The sequence below is a fragment of the Myripristis murdjan genome, chromosome 15 (assembly GCF_902150065.1).
Source record: "Myripristis murdjan chromosome 15, fMyrMur1.1, whole genome shotgun sequence".
NCBI lineage: Eukaryota > Metazoa > Chordata > Actinopteri > Holocentriformes > Holocentridae > Myripristis > Myripristis murdjan.
Genome location: NC_043994.1, coordinates 9,818,508 through 9,841,644, shown reverse-complemented (window position 1 = coordinate 9,841,644; position 23,137 = coordinate 9,818,508). Strand labels below are relative to the sequence as shown.

General features: G+C 41.7%; 1 protein-coding gene across 1 annotated transcript in view; it reads left to right on the top strand.

The window, feature by feature from the left end:
• The first annotated feature begins 1,523 nt into the window (after window positions 1–1,523).
• cdh5 (cadherin 5) overlaps window positions 1,524–23,137 on the top strand; it is a 33,404-nt gene continuing 11,790 nt past the window's right edge. Inside the window, exons 1-11 of the mRNA XM_030070842.1 lie at window positions 1,524–2,378; window positions 13,810–14,049; window positions 14,509–14,788; window positions 15,659–15,781; window positions 15,950–16,117; window positions 17,039–17,220; window positions 19,373–19,477; window positions 19,970–20,112; window positions 20,232–20,365; window positions 20,653–20,762; window positions 21,528–21,630. Coding sequence (XP_029926702.1) covers window positions 13,810–14,049; window positions 14,509–14,788; window positions 15,659–15,781; window positions 15,950–16,117; window positions 17,039–17,220; window positions 19,373–19,477; window positions 19,970–20,112; window positions 20,232–20,365; window positions 20,653–20,762; window positions 21,528–21,630 — 1,588 coding nt within the window. The 5' untranslated portion in view covers window positions 1,524–2,378. The remainder of the gene's footprint in view (window positions 2,379–13,809; window positions 14,050–14,508; window positions 14,789–15,658; window positions 15,782–15,949; window positions 16,118–17,038; window positions 17,221–19,372; window positions 19,478–19,969; window positions 20,113–20,231; window positions 20,366–20,652; window positions 20,763–21,527; window positions 21,631–23,137) is intronic.

The following is a 23,137-nucleotide window of genomic DNA, read 5'->3' as shown; positions in this document are numbered from 1 at the left end:
CCCAACCAGTTCAGAGGTCAAAAGGTTTTTGCTTAATATTGGTGTTAAAGGATCATAAAAGTGATTTTTTTTTTTAATGTGTAGCCCAATTACTACAATTACCCTCGTTTTACATTACAACAAACCATTTTGTAAATCATGCAAGTGCACTAAAGACTTCAAAACATCAAAATCCCTTGATTTTTAGTTTTTAATTTTTGGTTGCAACCCTCACCTTATAATGTTGTCCTTCTGTTGCTAACAGAGTCATCAACATTCATAAACCGCAGAAATGATTTTCTGACAGACACTGTTTACAAGAGCAATTGGTAGCGTATGTAGATTGAAGTCTCTGAAAGTTCATTTTCCTCTCATAGTGGATGGAATATAATCCAATGGCAGGATAAAAGGGAGGAAAAATGAAATAGGAGTTCTAAAAAAAAAAAAAAAAAAAAAGCTTGCTTTGGTAAAATTTTTGCAGAAACATGAAGTATAAATATTTTGTTGATATTACACTAAACATTTAAAATGACAGATATGGTCCTTTAATAAAAACATCAGCCGAAATAAAACATACACACATACACACATGCATGTATCACGGAAAGTTAATTTAACATAAGGAAAAAAGTTGATTTCCTTTCTCTTTATCTTAATGGTGTGGTAATACTTTAATGACAATATTGCAGAGCTGAGCTGGAAGTATAGATGAAAGAGAGAGAGAGAGAGAGAGAGAGAGAGAGAGGTGGAGAGACAGGGCTGCTGTTGCCAGGAGGAGTTTCATGTAAAAACACACAGCTGGCTTTCCTGTCCAATTCTCCAAATTACCAGCGACTCCCCCCGCTAAGAGGGGGGGTTACCCTCTCATCTCATTTACCGGCTTAGACAAGATCTCTCTGTCAGATACACACACACACACACACGTTCCGCCCGACGAAGTCCTCTGAAATATTTACTAGCCTTATGTGGTGAAATCTCTCAGGATTATCCCCAATAACCTGTTTAACTTAATCCTTATCTCACACACATGAATAATAAATCTCTCTCCCACTCTCCGTCGCTGTCTCCATCTCTCTCTCCCTGCGAGATGTAACGCCTCTCTCACCTTGTTCTCACTTGCCCGCCTCCCCTCCCTCCTTCCCTCCCTCTCTCTCTCTCTCTCTTTCTCTCTCTCTCTCTCACACACACACACTCACACACACTCAGACTCCATCCATCCGCCTCATGAACATGTGCCGGCTGCTTTCTCTGCCTCTCCGAGCTTCTCTGAGCTGTTTTGACACACTGCACTCTCCCCGTTTCTCTCTCTCCCTCTTTCTTCCAATCCCGATCTCTCCCTTGTCCCTCATCCCTTGTTTTTCCTCCTTTTCCCCTCCAGGACAGGAAAAGGAGCGGGAGCAGGGAGTACCGGCGAAGAAGACTGACCACAATAACAGGAAGTGAGTAGAGGAAGTGGGCAGTGACCTGTGAGGTCACAGGGAGAGAGAGAGAGAGAGAGAGAGAAAGAGAGAGAGAGAGAGAGAGAGAGAGAGAGAGAGAGAGAGAGAGAGAGAGAGAGAGCGGAACGGGCCGGACAGCTGGAGTTCAACACTTCGGGCTACTGGATTAGAAAACCACATCAGAGACGGCCGGGAAGAGAAAGAGAGAGGGGTTCAAAACTCATATCGGACTCTCACCTGAGGAAAAACCTTGAAGACCCTTGAAGAGAGAACAAAGACAATTACACCATTTTAAGGTGAAAAACTAGAGGTACACCTACACTCTCAGCCGGCTGCTTCACCAATTTGAATTTTTACCTTTCACAAAGGAAAAAGAAACTGCTGAAGGTGCCAGACCAGAGTGCAATCTCAGTGTACGTCTGGTGGCTGGCCGCTGGATTTACAGTGCGACTGCGCCACAACCTGCGACAGACCAGCCAACCTGAGCAGAGAACCCTAATTGGTTGTTCTTTTACCTTCACAGCACTCACTCTGCCGTTGGATACCATCCAGCTCTGGGATAGACTTTGTCAGCTGAGTCGAGGACAAGCGGGTCCACAGGACTGAAAAGGGATTCATAGAGAGACCTGGGGAGCAAAACCAGAGAAGGAGAGAAATCCCAACACCTGCTTTTTTTTTTTTTTTCCATGCAGCTGAAAAGAGGGAGAGCCAGAGAGACATAGGTGTATCTGGAAGTGTTTTTTTTTTCACCCTCTGGTGAACGCACTACCACCAAGCGGCTGCTAATTTCTAACACAATAAATAAAACATAAGCCCCGTGTGAGGCAATAAGAGAACGTCGTGAAGGATCTTCGTGATTTGCACTTGGTGTTTGTACCAAAACAAGGCGTCCTCACACAGCAGACCCCCCCCCCCCGTCTAGAATCTACCTGGCTTGGACTCCGACTTTCCATTCATCCGGTAAGTTACCTTTTCTGTTTAAATCAAGATTTGAAGGAGAAACATGTCTGTAAAGGTGTGTGTGTGAGTATGTGTGTGTGTGTGTGTGTGTGTGAATCCGTGTGTTCATGTAGGTGTAAGTATGTGGGTCGCCGCTCAATTAAAAAGGAATTCACTTCAGGATAATCAATGGATAGAACGACCCGGAGCTTTTGCCATCCACGGTAAAAGTGAACCTGACTTTGTGGACTCAATTTGTTCTAACACCACAAATGAACTTTCTATCGCAGCGGGGCGATTGGTTTCGAGCTAGAAAATGTAATCCGAATCCTCCGAAAATCCCCCCTGGCTACTTTGACTGTCACGGCAGTGCAAGACGATGGCGAGCACTAGTCGAAGTGAACAGAATGAGGCACAGAAATAGCGTGCCAATCAGCCGGAAAAATGATTATTATCCCTTCAAGGAGACACTGCGAGCCTTATTACCGTTCTCATATGTTGCTCCAGTGCTCTTGGACAGCTGGGTCTAGACTTGAATATTGTAACTGAGTACTAGCTGCCCCCCCCGCACCCCACCCCCTGAGGCTGGACAGTCATCCCTGAAGACAGCACTGGGACCATTGTGACGATGTAGAGTCAGATGTCAGCAGAGGGGGCAAAAATTTAAAAGCAGGGGAAAATCCACAAGGGGATCTTGACTATATTTAAGGAGCTCTATTCCAAAATGCTAAGATTTCCATTTTAAGGGATCCAGCCATTTCGGTGGAATCATTTTGTCAACTCCAGGCTAGAGTTATGTGTTTTTCTGTAGTTTTAACATCATTTTCTAAGGGAGGGTGCCTCTGTTTTCACTGTCTCATTTTGGGATAAAACTCTTTGTTCACTCATGAAGAAAGTTGCTCATGCGATCACACACAGGACCGGGCTGGCCGTGCCAAGAAGACGGAGCGCGTGAGAATCGTGAGTCGGGGTTTGGATTTACTCTGTAGGTTTGGAGGGCCGGCTCTTAGTGGCAGAGTTGATTTGATTTGGTTGTTTCGACGACAGCGGCTGCAGCAGCTAAAGCCACTGGTCTAATTCCTGGAGAGGGAAGTATCAGGGAAAATCCTTTAGACGCCATCTGGGAGACTTCACCCACCCATCCACCCACACGCACCCACCGACCCACACACACACACACACACACACGCACATCCATCCATGCACGTACACGGGTTTCATGATTACAGCCGTTCATTCATTCAGATATATGTCAGGCTGGTTGACAAGCTGTCCAGCTGTGATGATGTTAGCCCAGCTGAAGTCACTGTGATTACTGCTGAAAGACCCAGTTAGGATTTTACTTCCACTCCCTGACCTGTATTCTGGATTTTACTTAACATATCACTGCCCACAATTCATTTTATTAGGTCCATCTATCTATCTATCTATCTATCCTGACAAAGGCAGTATTTCTTACCTTTTCATCCCTGCCCTCAGGAACAGACATTGTTAAGGAAAATAAAATCTCCAGAAAGACCAAAAGGTACTGAAGTTCTTCATGGCTCGTTCGAAAAATATGAAAGATATGCCGATGGATTATGATGGCAGTAACTTTTAATATAACCCCTCAAACAAAATAATAATCGTAATAGTGTCTATATAAAATGTCTTTGGAAATTTTGGATCCCCGTTACATAACTGAAGTGATTATTTGAAGTGATGTTCATAACTGTAGGCAACGGTGCTGACATCAGTCATTTACATGCATCATAATACGTCCAATTACAGCTGCCCCCTTTGTTGGGGAAAACAGAGTAAACACACAAACCAAAAAGTGGAGCAGAAGTACACAGTGTGGCATGACAGTGTCAGTGAGGACACAGTGTGTGTGTGTGTGTGTGTGTGTACGCGCGAACAGTAGCAAACAGCAGCTCCTATACTAGTGTGACTTGCTGGCAGACAGATTGTGAGAAGCTGCTCTGTGATTAAACCTGTTTTAATCTACACACACACACACACACACACACACACACACAGAGAGAGAGAAAGAGAGAGATTTGAGGCTGTGAAATTGCTTTCCTTGCCACACTGTAAACAAATATTGAGTCTCATGGTTTTTGGACAGTGACACTAGACTAAAGTAAGCTAAAGTAAACACTTGTCATAGATAATGCATTCAGGAGATAAAAATATTACAGAGAAGAAAAGAGAAGAAGAAATATAAAAAGAGAAGAGAATCAATCGAAGGTCTGCTTAAAGGGGAATGCCACCCACTTTAGAAATTCTCATATGTTATGCCTGTGCCTGAGGACAGTTCAGTCATGACTTTGAACGAGTACGACTCTCCTTCAACATGAGAAACTGGAGAACTTCCTCTTGGGATTTGTGATGTCACTGGGATGTAAAACCGGGGCCAACTCCGTAGATAATGGATGGCCCAGTGACTTTTCTGACCCGTGAGATTTATGTGTGCATCCTTGCATGCCAATAAGGTTTAAATTCTGGTTCATTGCTGTTAGCAAAGCTAGAATATAAATCAACTTTTGTTGTGGCAGCTCAACTCAGCATCTCATGGCTGCACACAATCATTGTTTATGGAGCAGCCCCTCGTTTTACATCCCAGTGACATCACAAATTCATCAAATTTAAGGTTCATCTCAGTGATTTCTAGCTTTAGGATAGAGTAGTGCAAACTCACAAACATTGACTGAACCTTCCTGGAGCATGGTGTTAACATGAATTTTTAAAACCGGTGGCTAAATTACAAATTGGGGTTATATTAGAGCATAACAGCATCCCATCCTCCCAAATGGAGATGCTGTACATCAGGGAATTTTAAACATTTCCATGTTCAGGACCCCCAAATTAACTTTCTTAAAGCAGCACATTCCCATATGAAGTGACATAAGGACAGTGGTGGACAGAAAAAAGGAAATAACTTCATTACTAAGTACATTTTCTAAGTGTCCATACTTTACTTGAGTGTTCATTTATTTGAAAACTTTGAAGACTTTCATTCCATTAAATTTGAAAGAGGAAAAAGACTCTGCCTCTTCTGAGGACCCCCAACCACCAGAGCCCCTATAGCCATTCTTAAAGTCCATGTGTGATGTTTTTGAGGATAAAAATAATATTATTTAAATGATTTATTGTGCTCACCATCGACCAACTTGATGTCTGCATCCAAGAATTCACCATCAAACCTTAAGAAAACATATATAAACATACCTGATGTGTGTCACCGCCCACATTATCTGCTGTGGATTAGACAATAATGATAGCAAATACATTTTCTAATCTTTATTGGAGAAACAATGACAATGAGAATATACAGACCAAAATTCAAAACAAAACCAAACAAGACCATTTCTAAGCAGGCCTCATGCAAGTCACTGCACAACGGTTGAGGAGATATTGCCTGATATTTGTTAGCCTCCAGCCAAGTTTTATTTTTCAGTATGTTTATTTTATTGTGCAGATACTAATTTTGTCTCTATTCTGTTTGGCTGAAGGCATGTGTTGTCGTTTACAGAGAAAACATTGCAGTCGCCTCAATAAATACAGCAGGCTTTAGAGTTAGGAAGTTATATAAATGCCTTGCTGACATTAGAGAGAAAATTTACTTTTGGATATTTAAGTATGTTAGAAAGCAAATACTCCGAGACTTCGACTCAAGTAGAAATTGGGATGAACAGCCTTCACTTGTAGTTGAGTAATATTTGACCAGAGGTGTCTATACTTTGACTCAGGTAATGGTATTGTGTACTTTCCCCACCACTGCCCAGGGATGCTGATAGGAAAAGATATTTTGGATTATTTTTTTTTTTAATTCAATTTCCAGTTTTTTGTGAATTAAATCATAGAAATTAAACTATTCATCTTTTTGCTGGAAGCCAAAACTATTGCCGAAAACCACAGGAAGTGACAAATCCAAACCTAAGAGCCTCATACAAAACCTTTCCCCCTAAATATCAGAGAGAAAGTTGGACTCACTGCCTCCACTCTCTGAAAAAAAAAAAAAAAAAAAAAAAAAAATTAGGACTGCTGAGATTACTGATGTCATGTTACATGGTTTAATGAAGTCCTTCAAAATTCCTCTCGCTGCATTCGGAGCCGCCGCTCTGTGATGCTGCCCAGCGCAGCTTCCAATCAGCCATCTATTCTGAAGTCAGCTTTAATGCTGAATAGAAGCAGAATATGTTTTACTGAAGTGGAGTGGGGAAAGAATTCGTTTGAATGATATATTATCTAAATCGTTTAAAGAAACAAGTTATACTTAAGTCTGGGGAAATTCTCCTCAAGAATCTGAACTTCAACTGGGTTTGACATAACATGGAGGAGTCCTGTGCCACCTTCACTGATGGAGACTGAGGATTATGAAGTCTCGCCGACTAGTTTCTGTGCCTTCGTGTTCGGAAGACTGAAACTAGGTCAGACCTGTCTGCTAGTCACAAAACATCCCGGAGAATGACAACTGTGTCTCTCTTGCTCGCGCTCTCTCTCAGACACACACACACAAACACACACAGACGCTCGCACACAACCTTGCCAGCGGACTATTACATCGAACGGCTTTAATTACAGATATTCCTGGATGTTTTCTCCCGTACACTCAAAGATGCCTTTGATAAAGTTATGAATAACTTTGTGTAATCCTGACGTGAATTTTGATTGCATGTGAGTCTTTTTTTTTGCATGAAGCCTTTAACTGTTTGGAGCCACAATCAGTGATGTAGTGGAAAATGTAGCAGCGGTTCAACTATGACCTCTGGTTTCTTGATCATTTCCTGTAATGACACCAGCTGGATGCTGTGTACTATAATGTATGATGGGGGTTTTGTATAAAGATCTCTATCAGCTTTTAAAGGTGAGTAAACTGTGTTTGACAAGTAAAAAGGTGGGTTAACTGAGTTTAGGTGAGTGCACACTCCACAGCAGATCGGGCTACAATCCACTTTCTTAAATTGGCTTTGAAGGATAAATGGAGCAGACTGGTCTCACAGTAAGACACGAAATGAACACGACTTTCTCAACAGCACATTATGTGATGGTGTCATGGAATGGGTAAAAATGGGCACCACAGAAACAATGCCAATGCAAAGTCAGGATCCTTAGTCGTGTTGGACACATGACTTACAGATAGTATAAAGAGAGAAAGTCCATTATTCATTTCTTGTTTACATTAACTTGCTAACATCAACCATGACCTTTCCCCAACCTTAACCAAGTAGGTATGGTCCCTAAACCTAACTCCCATGTTTGTGCACATGCTTTGATATGGTGGTGGCACGTAATTTTTCCTAATTGACTTTGCATTGGCATTGATTTTAAGCCATTCCATAGCACCACCACGTAATGCGTTGTTAATAAAGTTGTGGTCATTTCATGTATTTCTGTGAGACCTGGTTGAAATGGAGGGAGGAGGACAAAGAGGAGTAGGAGAGAAGGGGAGCAGGGTAAAGAAACAGAGGGGGAAAACTGGATGAGAGAGAGAGGAGAAACAGAAAAAGAAAGATTTTACTTTATAAGAAATGTAAAAAAAAAAAACCTGAGAGAAAATGAAGATAGACAACGTAATGAAGCAGACAGAGCTAGGGAATCAGAAACAGTGAGACAGCAAAATAGAGAGAGAGAGAGAGACAGTGAGACAGACAGAAACAATGTGAGACAGTGAGAGACAGACAGGTTCAGGGACCAAAATAGTTAAGAGATCGACAGAGAGAGACACGGGGGGAGAAACACAGAGACAAAGAGAGAGACGGTATATAAGAGAGACACATTAACCGGTGGACTTAGCATATAGCGGCTGAATGGCAGGAAGGGTGTGTGCGCTCACTAATGATGACCCTTCATTAGCACACCCAATGGCATTTCCCAGAATGCATTGTGTTTACACTTCCTGTTGCTGATAAAAAAAGGGGAGGAAGAAGTTGGGCCTTGGAGGAGGAAACATGGTTTAAAAGATGCCCTTTTAGGGAAAACGCGCTCAACTGATTTGTCATCGCTCAATGGATGACTGTGTGTACCTATTCACAAAGTGACGCATGTGTGTGTGTGTGTGTGTGAGAGAGAGAGAGAGAGAGAGAGAGAGAGAGAGAGATGGTGACACAAGGTCTATTAAATTCACCATCACTGAATTCAGGCTTTTGGGGCTTGAGCTGCAGTGATGAACCTCTAGAGAGAGAACAGGGAATGGAAATTTTTCCCCTTTCCTGTTCTTTAGTTTCAAAAGAAATGTTCATGCTGATGTTTAGTTCTATTGACTGATGCACACCCACAGATATCATCCCAGCCACACAAGTGCTGCTGTCACTGTCTGATGGGATAACACCTGAGCAGTGTGTCACTGAAAAAGACTGATTTCTTGTTGAGAGAGCATTAAGGAAGAATTGACACCCTCAAATCGGAGGATAATTCTTTTTTGCTTGAGGGCAAACATCTCAAGCAACAGTGAGATCACTCAAAGTCAGTCAGTACATTAATGCTAACCCACTATTGCATTATATGAGATAACACTTGGCTCTAAGCTCTATACCGTCACTGTTAATAATGTAGTCTCTCTCACTGTTGTAAGCATATATTATTGCTTCTGTTGAGTGTGTTTCATTTGTGTTTTTGTATGATGTGCATGCACAGTAAAGCCTAACCTACAGTTTGATTGACCAGCTTTTATAAAAACACGTTAACAAATGTATGGACAAAAGGACAGCATCGCAGTGCTGCTTCCAGGTAATAAACAAATCTTAGGATCACACTTAAAAACACTCAGTCGTTCTTGGGAAGACGAAGCCCCGGCTTGTGTTTTTTTGTGGCTGAGCTGCGCAGCACCAGTTCTCTACTCTGCTAAATTACACTGCCCTGGATAAGGATGAATGAAGACTTTGAATCAAGCCGTAATTCTGTTTTGAAGAAAGTTTGCTCATTACACCACATGTAGTCGGGTACAGCTGATGAGTCCACCAAGCACTCGTCTCAATAAATACTTAAACTGGAAGAATCAGCTTGCCTGTTAGTCCCTCGGTCATCTGCTGATGAAAAAACACAGAGGAAGGTGGGAGCGAGCAAGAGGTGGGAGCCAGTTTGAAATAATGAGGTCTTACTGAAACAAAGTTCCTTGTGATTCAACAAATCAGAAAAGGTCTTAAATCACAATTAAGGGGAATAAACTCATGTTGGTTATCAGGAAATCAACCAGCAAACCTGACCTTTTTACACCATATATATATATATATATATATATATGTATATGTATATATATATATATATATATATATATATATATATATATATATATATATATACATAGCATTGATTATGCCATTTGTCACTTATCTTTTTTCAGTTTTATTGTTTTAGCTAATTAACTGCACATTATGAACTTCCTTCCCTTTGAAACACAGCTTACATGAATACTGAGGGTTACCTTTCTCCATCACAGGTTTATGTGAAAACTGATTATGTTTGCCTGCTAAAATGGCTTTAGCCAGATGAAAACAGTTAATGTTAGTGTTAAGGTTAGACAAAACTATTTTAATATGGTTAGATTGAGGCAACTGAAACTGGACAACTGCCAATTTCCATCTTAAAATGAGGAAACATCTCATTTTCCATGCAGAGAGCAGGTTATTTAAAAGACCAGATCATGTTGCTTTTACAAACTCTCATTAGACCAGGCTTGATCATGTTAAAAGCTTGCGTGCATTGCGTCAAATTTCTGATCCATCATCTGACACTGGTTTGAAAAACCCAGACAAAGGAACACCAACTCCAGTCACTTGACACCAGTTCCTCTCAGGACTCATTTCATGGCGCCTGACATGCGTATGTGCTACACACCTCGGATTAAAGGTGCATTATGCATATTTGCCAAGGGTCGATTGAAGTGGGGGTTCTCATTGTCAGACCAACTCACAGATAAATTACCTGCTTATTCCACGTTTCTGTTCAGTCAGTCTTAAGGGTTCTTGCTTTAGCTGAATCTGTGATTTTGCAGAGTGCACCCTTAAAAGCATACAGGATTCCACTGAGTTATTTCTGCAGGACATCTTGAAATTTGTGAACTCTCTGCAGTTCTGTACAGCTGACTTTCATGGCACACCTTTTTGTTCATTCCACATCCATTAGCCTGCGTTTTGTAAGCCTTAACCCTGACCTTCACCTAACCTTAAAAAATGTCAAATATGCCTGTAATCTCTCAGTGAACTGGCCCTGCAACGTGAACCATGTAGAATCAGACATCAAATTATGTGTTTATTCCATGTTTTTTGTCAGCTGAGTCTGATCCTCACTTCAATCAACCCACCGTGCACCCTTTAAGATCAAACAAAACAGGATATTAAAAGGAAAAGGGTATTATGATTGTTTTAGTTATCTGCTTTTGCACACACACAACTCCGCTGTGTTCCATACGTTCACGGCGCACACTCCAACACACACCTCCTATCACCCCCCTTCACTTGCACTCCCCTTCACAAGTCCACAGTAAAACGCACTGAAGGACGATGTACTTTCATTTAATTAATTTGGTTTATAAAGGAAATAGAACAAAGCCTGCAAAATACAAGAGGGGAAATAATACCAAAACAAAAGGAAGTGAAATGAAGGCCAAAAAAACATTGTTGAGTCTTTGTTTGAGCTGATTTGCGGGGAGCCGTGTGAAGAGGTCAGGGGAGGTCAGCAGAATACGAGATTAGGCCATTAGAGGGAGAAGACTTTGTGCCAGTATAATCCCCTCATCCTAATCTCTCTCGCTCTCTCCACTGCTAATGGCTGGAAGACAATAAGATGCACTAATCTGTCTACTGGGATGGCACAGGGCTATGGTGAGATATCTACTGGAGTGCAGAGCGCACAGACTAAATGTTTTGAAGATTATTTTCCTGGCATTTCTGCTTTATTAGATAGAGCCCAGCGGGGAGCGACAGGAACGATGGGGGAGACAGACAGACAGAGGAAGAGAAGCAGAGAGAGAGAGAAGGGAAAAGCTGAACTTAGCCGAGAATGCTGGTGTTTGTGTGCCTTATGAATTTTTGTTTTGGATAAATAGTGCTCTAATGGCTTGCAGGCTGCTAAATGATGCAAGACACTGAAATGATTTATAACTCATAATCAATAAGAAGCCATAAATCGGGTTCGGCTGCCAGTTTAGTTTAAATCCTAAATAGTAGTGCCATCAAACTTCAACTATCACACGAGCTCTCCCCGTGCTTTTAGACAGCTTGGTCTGCGTTTGAAAACATTTATTTCTGTCTCTCATTGCCGCAATCAAGAAAGTGAATATTGTCCGACTTTGCACACTGCGTGACTTGATGTGATATCTGATATATGGTTATTAAAGGTGATGAAAACAGAATATGGCAATTCAGAGAACAGGTAGAGAAGAGGTAATTTGAATGTAAATGCTAAAACACAAAATAATGGGCCCACAAAATCAGTGTCTCACTCATTATAGGGCAGCTCCAGGCTGTATAATCATGAGAGTATTGCTGTATCTCTTAGTGACTTAGTTTTCCTGTCTATTTGTTGTCTTTCCCATTCACTTTAATTTTTATTTATTTATTTATTTATTTATTTATTTTTTCCCTAGACATTAAAAGTCATCTGAATTGCAAACAAAGCAGCTGCAAAACAGATTGCCTCTGTGCTGTAGAATATGGTATTTGTCTGTATTAATTTGTTTTGTTGTCATATCTTGTGTCAGATAGCACTGATTAAACTTTGTCGTCATGATGGCTTTTGCTAGCTGCATTTGCCTCCTTTAGGCCGATCAGCATGAGTCGTGAGGGATGGCTGGGTGTGCGCAGCAAGTTTTGCGTCAATCACACTCGCAGCCAAAGAGTTAAGGCCAGGGGAAAAAAAAAAAAATTAATAAATATCTGAAATTTTGCTTTTAATTAAAGCACCTCCATCAAACGTGTAATGTCGTTTAAAAAACTAGAGCACAGTGCCAGAACACATCATGCTTCCATGGTTCATCAACACCAGACCAGCCATGTCTGCCACTTTTGAGTTTAACATTTTGACCTTTCAGTATAGCACCATTGTTTGGCCAATCACTGCGACACCGGAGCACGCTGCCAAAAGGCATCAGCCCTCCGAGTTTCAGCAAAAGCAGACCAGTAGTGACAATCAAATGCCTGCATAACCAGGAGAACTCTTGTCAACCTCGCCACACATGCTGTCAGTGTGTGCAGGTCTGTTGGAGGGAAGCAACGATGAGAGATTCCTTCATTTTGTGTTTCAAACTTGATCCTCATACTTCCGGCTTGATGTCATAGTTTATAGTTTTAATCCCCATCGGCAAGTCTCTTTTCATTGCCCCAACACAGGGGGATCAGAGGAATGGGCCGGCTACAGAGTGAATGAACTGACACTGTGGCTTGAACCTGAGTTGTCCAATTGAAGGACATCTGTAACCACAAAAACACTCAACACTCATTCACTCTGTCACTTATGCAGCAAAATCGTTTGTGCAAATTTAACTCTGAAAGTGTGAAAATCAACACATGCCAGCATTTTCTGCAGTAAGTGCTTGCAATGTGGGTTTAACGTTTCATTATCAGTTCTTCAGCGGGTGGATAAAATGGCCTGTGTAAGCACTGTCAGCATTACTAATTTAAAACTAGGGGTACTGATAGCAACCACTTACTCGTAGCCCCCAACACTTTGCTTTGAATGAGGAATTGCTCTATAGTACAAAGCCGAAGAGCGAACACAGAAACTTTTTTCTACAATGTCATGGGCCTTATAAAAAAAAAAAAAAAGAAAGAAAGAAAGGGGAAAAAAAAGAAAATTGCAATCAAAAATTCAAAATGTCAAACAGTCCCTTTATGAGAAGTGGCCTTTCTAATAGCTGATAAAGGCAGACATCCTAAGCGGTTTTAATGTCAGCTTCTCTCCCTCTCTCTGTGTCTGTCTTCCTCTCTCTCTCTTTCTTTTCCCCTCTCGCTCCGTCTCTCTCATGCTACATCAGTGGGTCAGGACCTAAAATGGGTTGCAGGCCTATGTTTAATAGATCCCCACACGACCAGGGTAGTGATATGCTTTCAGCCCAGGTCCCAGGATGAGAGGCTAAATGTTTCATTTGGGTCCCTGGCTGAAAAGGTTTAAGAGCCCTGGTCCTAAATGATAGCTAGACCTCTAGCTCAGCAGTGAACTGAGGGGACGGCGAGTCCTTGGCCTTCACTCTGAGTCTCTCACCCTGGCACAGGGAAGTGGTCTGTCTATGGCTGATAAGTGGTTTTAATGTGATCTCCTCTCTCCCTCTCCCTCTCTCTCTCCTTCCTCATTTCTCTCTCCTCTTATTCCTCTCTGCTCTCTCTCTCTCTCTCTTTTCCATCTCTTCCCTCTTTCCTCTTTCACCTCTCTCTTAACCCTCTCTTTCCTCTCTCCTTCCTTCCTCTCTTCTTCCCCTGTTCTCCCCTGTTTCGTTGCTCTCCTCTCTATCCCTTTTCCCTCTCTCCTGTCCTAGATGATGGCTTGGCTTCTGCTGCGGACACTGGGGCTTGTGGCCTTGGTCATCTGTCTTGCTGCCACACTAGCACCAAGAGAAGTCTCTGGCCTTTCTGTGGACAGCCAAGGAACTGCTGAGACTGAGATTGTGAGGAAGGAATCCCACCCTGTCCTGTTCAGGCAGAAGCGAGACTGGATCTGGAACTCTCTCTATGTGGAGGAGGAGAAGCCGGCACCCAGACCTTACAAGATAGGACAGGTAGGTTACTGTTGGCATCTGACATAGTGGGTGTCTTGTTTCAATTCGGGATATTTGAGAAAGTAGACAGTAAAAAATATGTTGAAGTAAGCTTGATCGATAGGGAATAAGGAAATTACAATGTTTTTTTTTGACTACTTCCCTGTATGCTTCCTCCATTTTTGCTGTTTCCTTGACCTAACTTCTACTGTGTAGTCTAAAAAAATTGCTTGTATTCATTGCCATGTCTACAACAAATGTGTTTTTTCCTCTTTAATCAGACATTTTTTTTGCGTAAGAAGAATCTAGAGCACTAACATCTTGAGTGGTTTGGTCAGAATACTATTTTTCCTGGAAAGGATTATTAGTAGAGATTTGCTTGAGGGTTGCTGATTTGACCCCTTGTACCATCTGGGGAAGCCTCATTGCTGCAAGTGAAGGAAATCTATAACAGAGGCAACCCTGTTTTCCCTTAAACAGCTGAAGTCCAACAAGAAAGTGGAGTTGAAGAGCTTTAAAATCGAAGGCGAGGGAGCGAACTCCATCTTCACTGTGGATCAAAAAGGAGACTTGTTCGTCACCAAGTCTCTGGACAGAGAGGAGAAGAGCACGTACCGTCTGATTGCCAGGATGTATGATAGCAATAACAAGCTAGTAGAGGACGCCGGAGACTTTGTCGTCCAGGTGACAGATATCAATGACAACAGCCCCGTCTTCACCAAACAATACAACGGATCCATCATGGAGAGGTCCAGGATGGGTAAGCAGGTTTACGCTGTCAAGGAAGTTTATTATCCAGGTGGCAGGTTTAATACGAGGTCAAAGAGAAAGTCAATAAATCAGATAAGGGTTAAATATGATTTTTAGTACCATGCCCTTCCAAGATTTGGAGAATCTTACACGGCCTTAATTATAAAATGCATGTAAGAAATGTCGTCGAGGGTAATTTTGCAAATTAATATATTAAATTTCTAAAATTGAAAGCAGTTGTAAGTCAAACATGGCTTGGCCTTTTTGCTTCCTCAGATCATTCAGATGATTCATCATGTAAAATGCAGAATATTTATGTTAGCAATACCTCTTTATAAACATTATTGCAAATGAAATCAGCAATGCAATAAGGTAATGAAAGTATGACATGATACACACTACAATATGATGATATACGATACCATACGATACCATACGATATAATACAACTCAGTACTATACCTATGATACAATAACATACAACATAACATGATATGATGAACATGATGTGATGTCATCTGATGCAAAACAAAACAATATGGTATGATTACATTCTCTATGGTGCGGTTCTGTACCATGCGATACAATACTAGTGGATGTTATGCATCAAGTAATTTCAGCCAAGCAGTAAAATTTCCCATAATGCATTGTTTTTCATGCTTTTTTGGGGGATGGGGGGGGGGCCTGTGAGCTCCTTCTATTCTGTCTTTATTCTTATTTATTCACTCAACTTTGAAGAAAACTTTTCAGTCAGTACACATTAATTGTGCTGATTGAAACATTAAAAAACACCATCTTGGGTGCAACACTGTTCTAACGCTATTCAGTGCAATATGATTATTGCTAATCATTTTTCCCCCTGCATGCCCTCTTTATCCAGGAACTAAAGTGGTTGAGGTGAGTGCTACTGATGCTGATGACCCCACCACGGCTAACGGAGAGCTCAGGTACACTTTGAGACCAGATGGAGACCGCACTGCCTTTGAAATCGACAGCATCACAGGTAGGCCAGCTGCACCGCGGTCCACCAAGCTCGAGTGTGTTGACTGTGTAATGTGTGCTAATGAGCATCTTGTTGCAAAATTGGTTTTGGTCTAGGCAAGTTCTACACTGTAGAACAAATGCTCAAGTATAATGTGACAAGTCTCTCTCTCTCGCCCTCTCTCTCTAGGTGTGATCAGCTCCAGGACAGACTCTCTGGACCGTGAGACCAGGAGACAGTATGTGGTGGTGGTTCAGGCTCAGGACACCAGAGGAATGGCCTCCGGCAGCACAGCCACCACCTCTGTCACCATCATCATCACTGACGCCAATGACAACCTGGCCTCTTTCACTAAAAGTAAGAAGTAGAGAATACTTCTACAGTCCATTTTTCTCTGGTAATGAATCATGAATATTTGCTGTTTTATATACCAAGTATACCAAGTATGTTTCCCAGGACAAATCCCCTGGTGCACTTTGCATTATGCGTTTTGCATTTTGAAGCAGCAGCTTTAGGTGGTTTGTTTGGAGTAAACAGAAGACAAAGTGGTTAATTAGCATGAGCAGTGATAGCCACCATGACTGAACAAACAAAGAAAAGAGCACCAGACACACAAACTCCATCAACAGAAAATCCAAGCAAATAGGATTTCAAGAATTACCGCTTTAATATTTAGACATGCATGACTTAAGTGTCGTCCACTTGCCCTGCCTTGGCCCTGGGCTGTGAGACAAGCAATCATAGAATAGAATAGAATAGAACACCTTTATTATCACTGTACAAATACAACAAAATTAGGAGTGCAATTAATAAGACAATTAGGCAAACAACAAGCACACATCTAAAATAAATACACAAATCTAAAATAATGAGCTGCTGCATCCGTGTGCACTGCATATTCAATGTGATTTCTACAGAAGTGATTTGAAAATCGAGAATTTTATCTTTCATGTGTCATCTCCATCATGTTTGTGAAGACATTTGCTGTTTCTCTTAACTACAATGGGATATCTGAGTGAATTATTTAAAACAAGTTAAGACTTCGTTAATACTTGAGGATGAAATCACTCCTGAAACATTCAGGGCGTACTTTCTGCCCAATGAAGCAGAATTGGGCCTTCTACTTCTTAAACCATCACCATCACTGATGCTGGACATGTAACATGCTCACATGATGTAGAATATCCATCTTGTGAAATCCGCTGTGGTAGCTGAACATTTTATCCCGTGGTATTTGTGCACACACGCTCACGCCTGGTGTGTGTTTTCTGTCCACAGAGACGTATGAACTGCAGGTCCCAGAAGACCACAAGCTGAATGAGAAGATAGGCAGTCTGGAGCTGGAGGACAGAGATGAGATCCAGAACAAAGACCCCAGCTTCACCATCGCCTCGCCGTTTAACAACATGTTTGATGTGGAGCGCAGTCCCACCAAGGACGGCAACCTGATGCTCAAACAAGTAGGAGGCTAGCGCCGCACTCACATCATTTTGGAAGAAGCAGAACAACAGCATGGCGCCTTGTTGCCACAGCTCGGAGGGATTCAATCTTTTATTTAAGAAGTGAAAATCAACCACCATTAGCAGATGTTGCGTTTGAGTGTGTCATTGCATTAGTGTGAATAGAGCTGCTAATTTTGATTTTTATTACCTTGGACTGCTGACGTTGGTGGATTTGCTGCCTTTTTTGCTGCAGGTGTTGACACACTTCAGCAGTTCTTGACACCAAGTGGTAGATATCAGAGCCCATGAGAAATTCCCATGTGTTCTGCCTGTAATCATCACTAAGACGGTGCAGTGAACATTTTTTCCTAGTCGGCAGGTCATCTTAGGAGTAAATCCAACATGACATGAATGTGGCAGTAGTCGGTGACAGATTCAAGCTTACAGTTTCTAAGGCGAATTTAGTCTGTGTTGTTCAAGCTCCAATATGGCCAGGAAGCTCTGCTCAAACAGTTACAAGGTTAGATATGCATTGTGCATTTTAGGCATTTCAGTGATGCTCTTATCCAGAGCGGCTTACAGTGAGTGCAGTGGTAGAATAAGCTTAAATTCCTGGATCATCAACATTACAAACAAGAGTAAGGAGTGCATAGATCAGACACAAAGCACTCTGACAATATCTCCGTGACCCTAGAGAGCTCATGAGTATTTTTAGTAACAATGCATTTTCAAACACTTTGCTCTGTCCCTTGATTACATTTTCAACACATGACAGCCACCAGTTACAACAGAAGATCAAAAAATTGCGAAGTTAACAATTACATGTTGCATACGGTTGTTATTGCAATCCAGGAGTCCAACATGGGGTCCTAAACATCTACTGGCCAACCAACGGAGAATCCCCTTCATGGTTAAGAGAGATATTTAGGCCTGCAAGAACTCCTGCAGGGCCTCTGATTTACTTCTCTGAATTGTGCTCCTCGGATAAAGTATTTAGGACATCAGAGAGCTGAAACCACAGAAACGTGTAACTAATGAAATGAGCTGTGGAACCTCATGTACCCATGCTGGCCTGGGATCAAATCGCACCACATCTTGTTGCATCTTCTCTCTCATGTCTCCCCTCTACTCCGCAGTCCTTCTCATCTTTCTCATTGGCTATGTTTACATGCACAGTGTAAGCCGGCTATCGGCAACACTCCGGTTAAGGTCTTATTTTTGTTAAGCTGTTTACACATGCCTTTGATACCCTGCGACTGAGTCTCCCTGTTGCCATGAATAAACCAGTTAACGGAATATTCCTGTCTACCTGTGGTGTCCCACCCACAGATAAAGCAGTCCGCCAGCAAAAAGTATTTGACTGAGCAGCAGGTTGCCTCTAATACAGGGGAAAGAAATGATAATCCCGGTAGCAGCAGCAACACTAAGTACCGCTTGCTACCATGTTTTTGTTGACATGAAAATGTATCCCCGAACGCTGCGTGAGTCAGAGTTTGCACAGATGGCAAAAACGAAACGTGAAAGACGTAAACTGTTTGTGTGCCAAAGTAATCCATTTAATACTGGAGTGAGCCAGGCATTTTAACCCGGTTTAAAATTCATAACATTGAGGTGTAAATGCACTCGAGATGCATTGAAGATGGGATCATCCACGTAACCCCTGGAGGCAGTGATGCATGTTAATGTCAGGTAGAAAGTGACTCTTACACATTACTTAGATTAAAGAGTCATATTTTTCAATCTCACCACACTGTTGAAAAAGGGGACTCATCATGTAAAGTTACGAGAGTCTTTATGGTGGAAATTGCCTTAATGCCTTTTTCTCCGCAGAATCAAACCATTTCAGGGATGTGGTCCACTTACAAGCTGAGCTATTGTCACCAAAACCTGAATGCTCTCAATCTGTGTTCATAGTTAATGAACTGTTCTGTGTGCATACTTAATGAACTGTGCACCAGTATACATAGTTTATGAGGTCAGTCAGATAGCTGCTTAAAAAACTTTTATTATGGCCCTTGTCAATAGGAACAGAACTCTTTACATGTAAACATGTAAACACAGCCACTGCTGTTTAGAAGAACTCATATAGTGTTCATTCTAATCTTGTGAGATGCTGCGGTTTGACGTGTTGTCGCTGAAAGGCCCTTTTGTATCTCTGTGTTTCGCCCAGCCCTTGGACTATGAGACAAGGAGCAGCTACAGTTTCACCGTCCACGTGCACGAGAAGCTGCAGTTTCTCGCTGACAACGCGGACACTGCTCTCACCAAAGCTCAGGTACGTGCCGCATCCGACGTCTTAAAGGCTTTCTGCAGGGATGCCATCACTCCATGTAGCTTTGTGGAAACTATTCCATCTTAAGAAAAGACAGGTACGAGTGTCTCAAACAGTCAAAGTTTTGAGTCAAAATGAACTTCAGCTGAGTATTGGAGAGATCAAGGCTGAGGCATACTACAGGATGTGTCTTTGTCAGTGGTAATGAAACAGATGTTGCTGTAATTCTTTCCTTAAAAATCAATGATTTGAGAGACTCGTTCATGTCTAAAATTCAAATTCAAGCCTCGAGAAGAAAACTTGCTGTTGAAAGTTTGCTTGTTTGAATGCCTGAGCTTGGAGGAACGTGTAATTTTGAAACTGGTGGTGCCATTCTCAGTGCACAATACAGTTGAGGCTCCTGAACACCACAGAGTGGAGTGGATTATAGTGAAAATATGTGCAAATTTGACATGAAAAGCCTGTTCAATTGTTTTAAATGACTGAAACTGACAGGTAAACATCAGGGTGATTGATGTGGACGAGCCCCCGGTCTTCTCCAAGCCCATCTACAGTTTCAATGTGATGGAGGAAATGATGGTAAACAACATAGGCATGGTCACAGCCAAAGATCCTGACAGAGCCAACAAGAGCATACGGTAGGATGCTGTGTTTTTGGTACCAAACTACAATTACTTCTAACGGTTGTATGACCTGTACACTCTGCTTGGGTGTCAATATGTATGTCAATTCAGACTCTCTCTACTTCTTTCTCTAGGTATTCCATCGAGGACAAGGACTGTCCTATTGCTATCAACCCAGTCACTGGCCAGCTGTCCACTCTCAGGAAGCTGGACAGAGAGCTGGAGGCGACATACATGTTTCAAGTCAAGGCACAGGAGGAGCCAAGCGGTATGCCACACACAAACATCTTCTAATATCTAATCGGTGTCTTTATATTCTCTACACACACTTTTACACATGCGATGTTGATAGGATCATAATTATAGCAAAGCAGTATGAGAGGTATGTGCAATTAAGGCCAAAGGTCAAAAGAATGCTTTACCTGGAAATGAAAATGAAAGTATTACCTATGGTCCCCGCGTTTGAATCAGTGACGCCGTTAGAAAAACCAAACACACAGTGAGTGTGAACCTGTAGCTCCTGGTCACTTTGTTGTTTTCTCCCCTCCTGTTTAGGTTTGCAGGCGTATGTCAAAGTTAAAATTGTACTTCAGGACATAAATGACAATAAGCCAGAGCTGGCTGCGGATGAGATCTACGTCTGTGAGAACGACATGGCTGGAACGGTAAGACATAATATCAACACCCCTGACCTTGTGGGATTTATCCACCCCAACACACATGTTGTTCAAACTCAGACCCATTGCTGGCAAAATGACAAAAATTGTACACTATGAAGCCCCTCCATCAACGTGTACCAACCATTGTGCTTCCTGAGAACAATTGTATAGGCAAAAATGTCTGTAGAGAGTTTGATGCCATTAGTATCACACACGATAGGAAGTGGCATTGCTAACAATGTTGACAGAAGCCAAGAGAAAATTTCTTAAAATTTTTGATGATCAAAAGGAATATATTTTACATATCGTAGTTGCTACCAGAGAGTACAATTATCATGTTTTTATCATCTTTATGTTTTAATTGTAAGCACTTATACTGAAAATCTACCAAAAATACAGTACGTAACTCAACAAATATTCAAAGTGTAATTACCATACAACATAAAGCCAAGCATGCTAAACTTACTTTACATTAGATTGAAGCTGAGTTTAAGCACCATTTGAAGAGCACTTTATATATTTAACGTTCTTCCAAAATAGCACACTTACTGTGCACATATAAGTACAATTTTAGTGTACTTCTTTTTCATTGGGCATAACCAAAGTCTTAGCTCTAACCTTCACCAAATTATTCCAGTTTTTATCCAAACCCTGACAAAAGTTGCTTTATTTGTCTAAACTTAACCATTAGTTAAGTTTGTGATGAAGGAACATAATCTTGTGCTCCTTTCACTGAGACCACTTATCCTCAGTTTGTCTTGCTCTCCCCAGGTGATCGGCACGGTGAGTGCCACGGATAAAGACGACCAGCTGCCTTTCTTCAGCTTCTACCTGACCAAACAGAACGCCAACTTCTCACTCATAGATAACAGGAGTAAGTCTCTTTGTGCACCGAGCACATCATTTCTCTTTCTTTTCTAGCTTGTAGCTCTAAACGGTGCTCGGGGGAAGCGCTGGTCCTGGCACTTGTTGCTATGCAACAGCTGAAAAGCCCATTTGAAGCGCAGCGCTCTTTTGCTAAAAGTTTAAATATTTTCATATTCTGAAAACATGCTTTGGTTTTCCCAGCTAGGCAGTCTGGGGATTTAGGCTGCCTGTCTGGGACGGTAAGCGCTGTCTGGAATGTACAACAGCAAATATTGAAAATAATGAGATGAAGCCGACACTGAAGAGTGAAGAGCGCTGCAGACTGAGACGACTCTCTCTATATTCTAAACTCATCACAGCCAGGAATGTCAAAGGAACATATCACCCACAATGCTTCTTTGGGGCGTTTTTTTTTTTCGTCTAAATCATGTATTAAAACATTGCATGGAACAAGTGTCCACAGGGAACTTTGCCAAGAGGACGATTTCAGACTCATTAACTCTCAGTAACTCCCACTCTCTGTTTTGGAATATGCATGAGATTATGCACATAATAAATCAGCTTTGTTTTTCTGTATAGCACCCTAATGGCTTGCGGGCAGTCCAAAAAATAACATTTAGCAATACGTTAACTAAGGCATACAACTATATGGATTATTATGCATTGTATAATTAGCAGCCATTTTCTACCCCTCCAAGGAAGCATTTGGTTTAATCCACTACGGGCACTAAATGGCACAAGTAAAACAATTATATGATCATTACAAATAGCCTTATAGTAGATGAAAGCCTCAGGAAAAAGTGTTACCAACTGTTCTAGTCAAATATTAAAAGACTCAATAGATGAAAGCCTTAGGTACTCAATAGATGAAAGATTTAGGTAAAGTGTTTCTGTCTAATTTAAGTTTAACTTGAAACAGAAACATAGTAGAGGAGAGCTAAACGAAAATGAACTTGTCTCCCCAAGTTCCACTCTACTCGTGCCTGGAGGGGCTGACATGTTGAAAGGATGGAGGAAGAGAATAGAGGGATGGGGGGGGAGAGCGAAATGAAGACAGATGAGGCAGAGGTGGTGGAAAAACATAAAAGGAGGCAAGAGGAAGAAACAAGGATTAAAGTGGAGAGACAGCAGGGAGAGCGGTGATACTAAAGAGGGGCGGCGTTTTATACAAGGAGGAGAGGAGGTGAAAGGGGAAGGAGAGAGGGAGAAAAGGATGGAGGGAAAGCGGAGGAGTGAGGGAGGAAAGATGAAAATGAGAGAAAAGAGAAAGGAGAGATTGGGAGGAAAAGAGAGGAGGTGAGAGCAGAGGCGAGACTCGGGCCCTCATTCATCAATATGATTTTAAATTGGGAATACGCGCATGCACGTCGAAAAAATGGTATTAATCATAGCAATTTTTGTTATAGCCTTAAGATCAACCGCATAGCCGGTCTCTAAAAGGTGTATGCTCATTTTAAAGATCTATATATTTACATTTCACATGGAAAACTGCTGAAATGACTGGGATTAAGGGG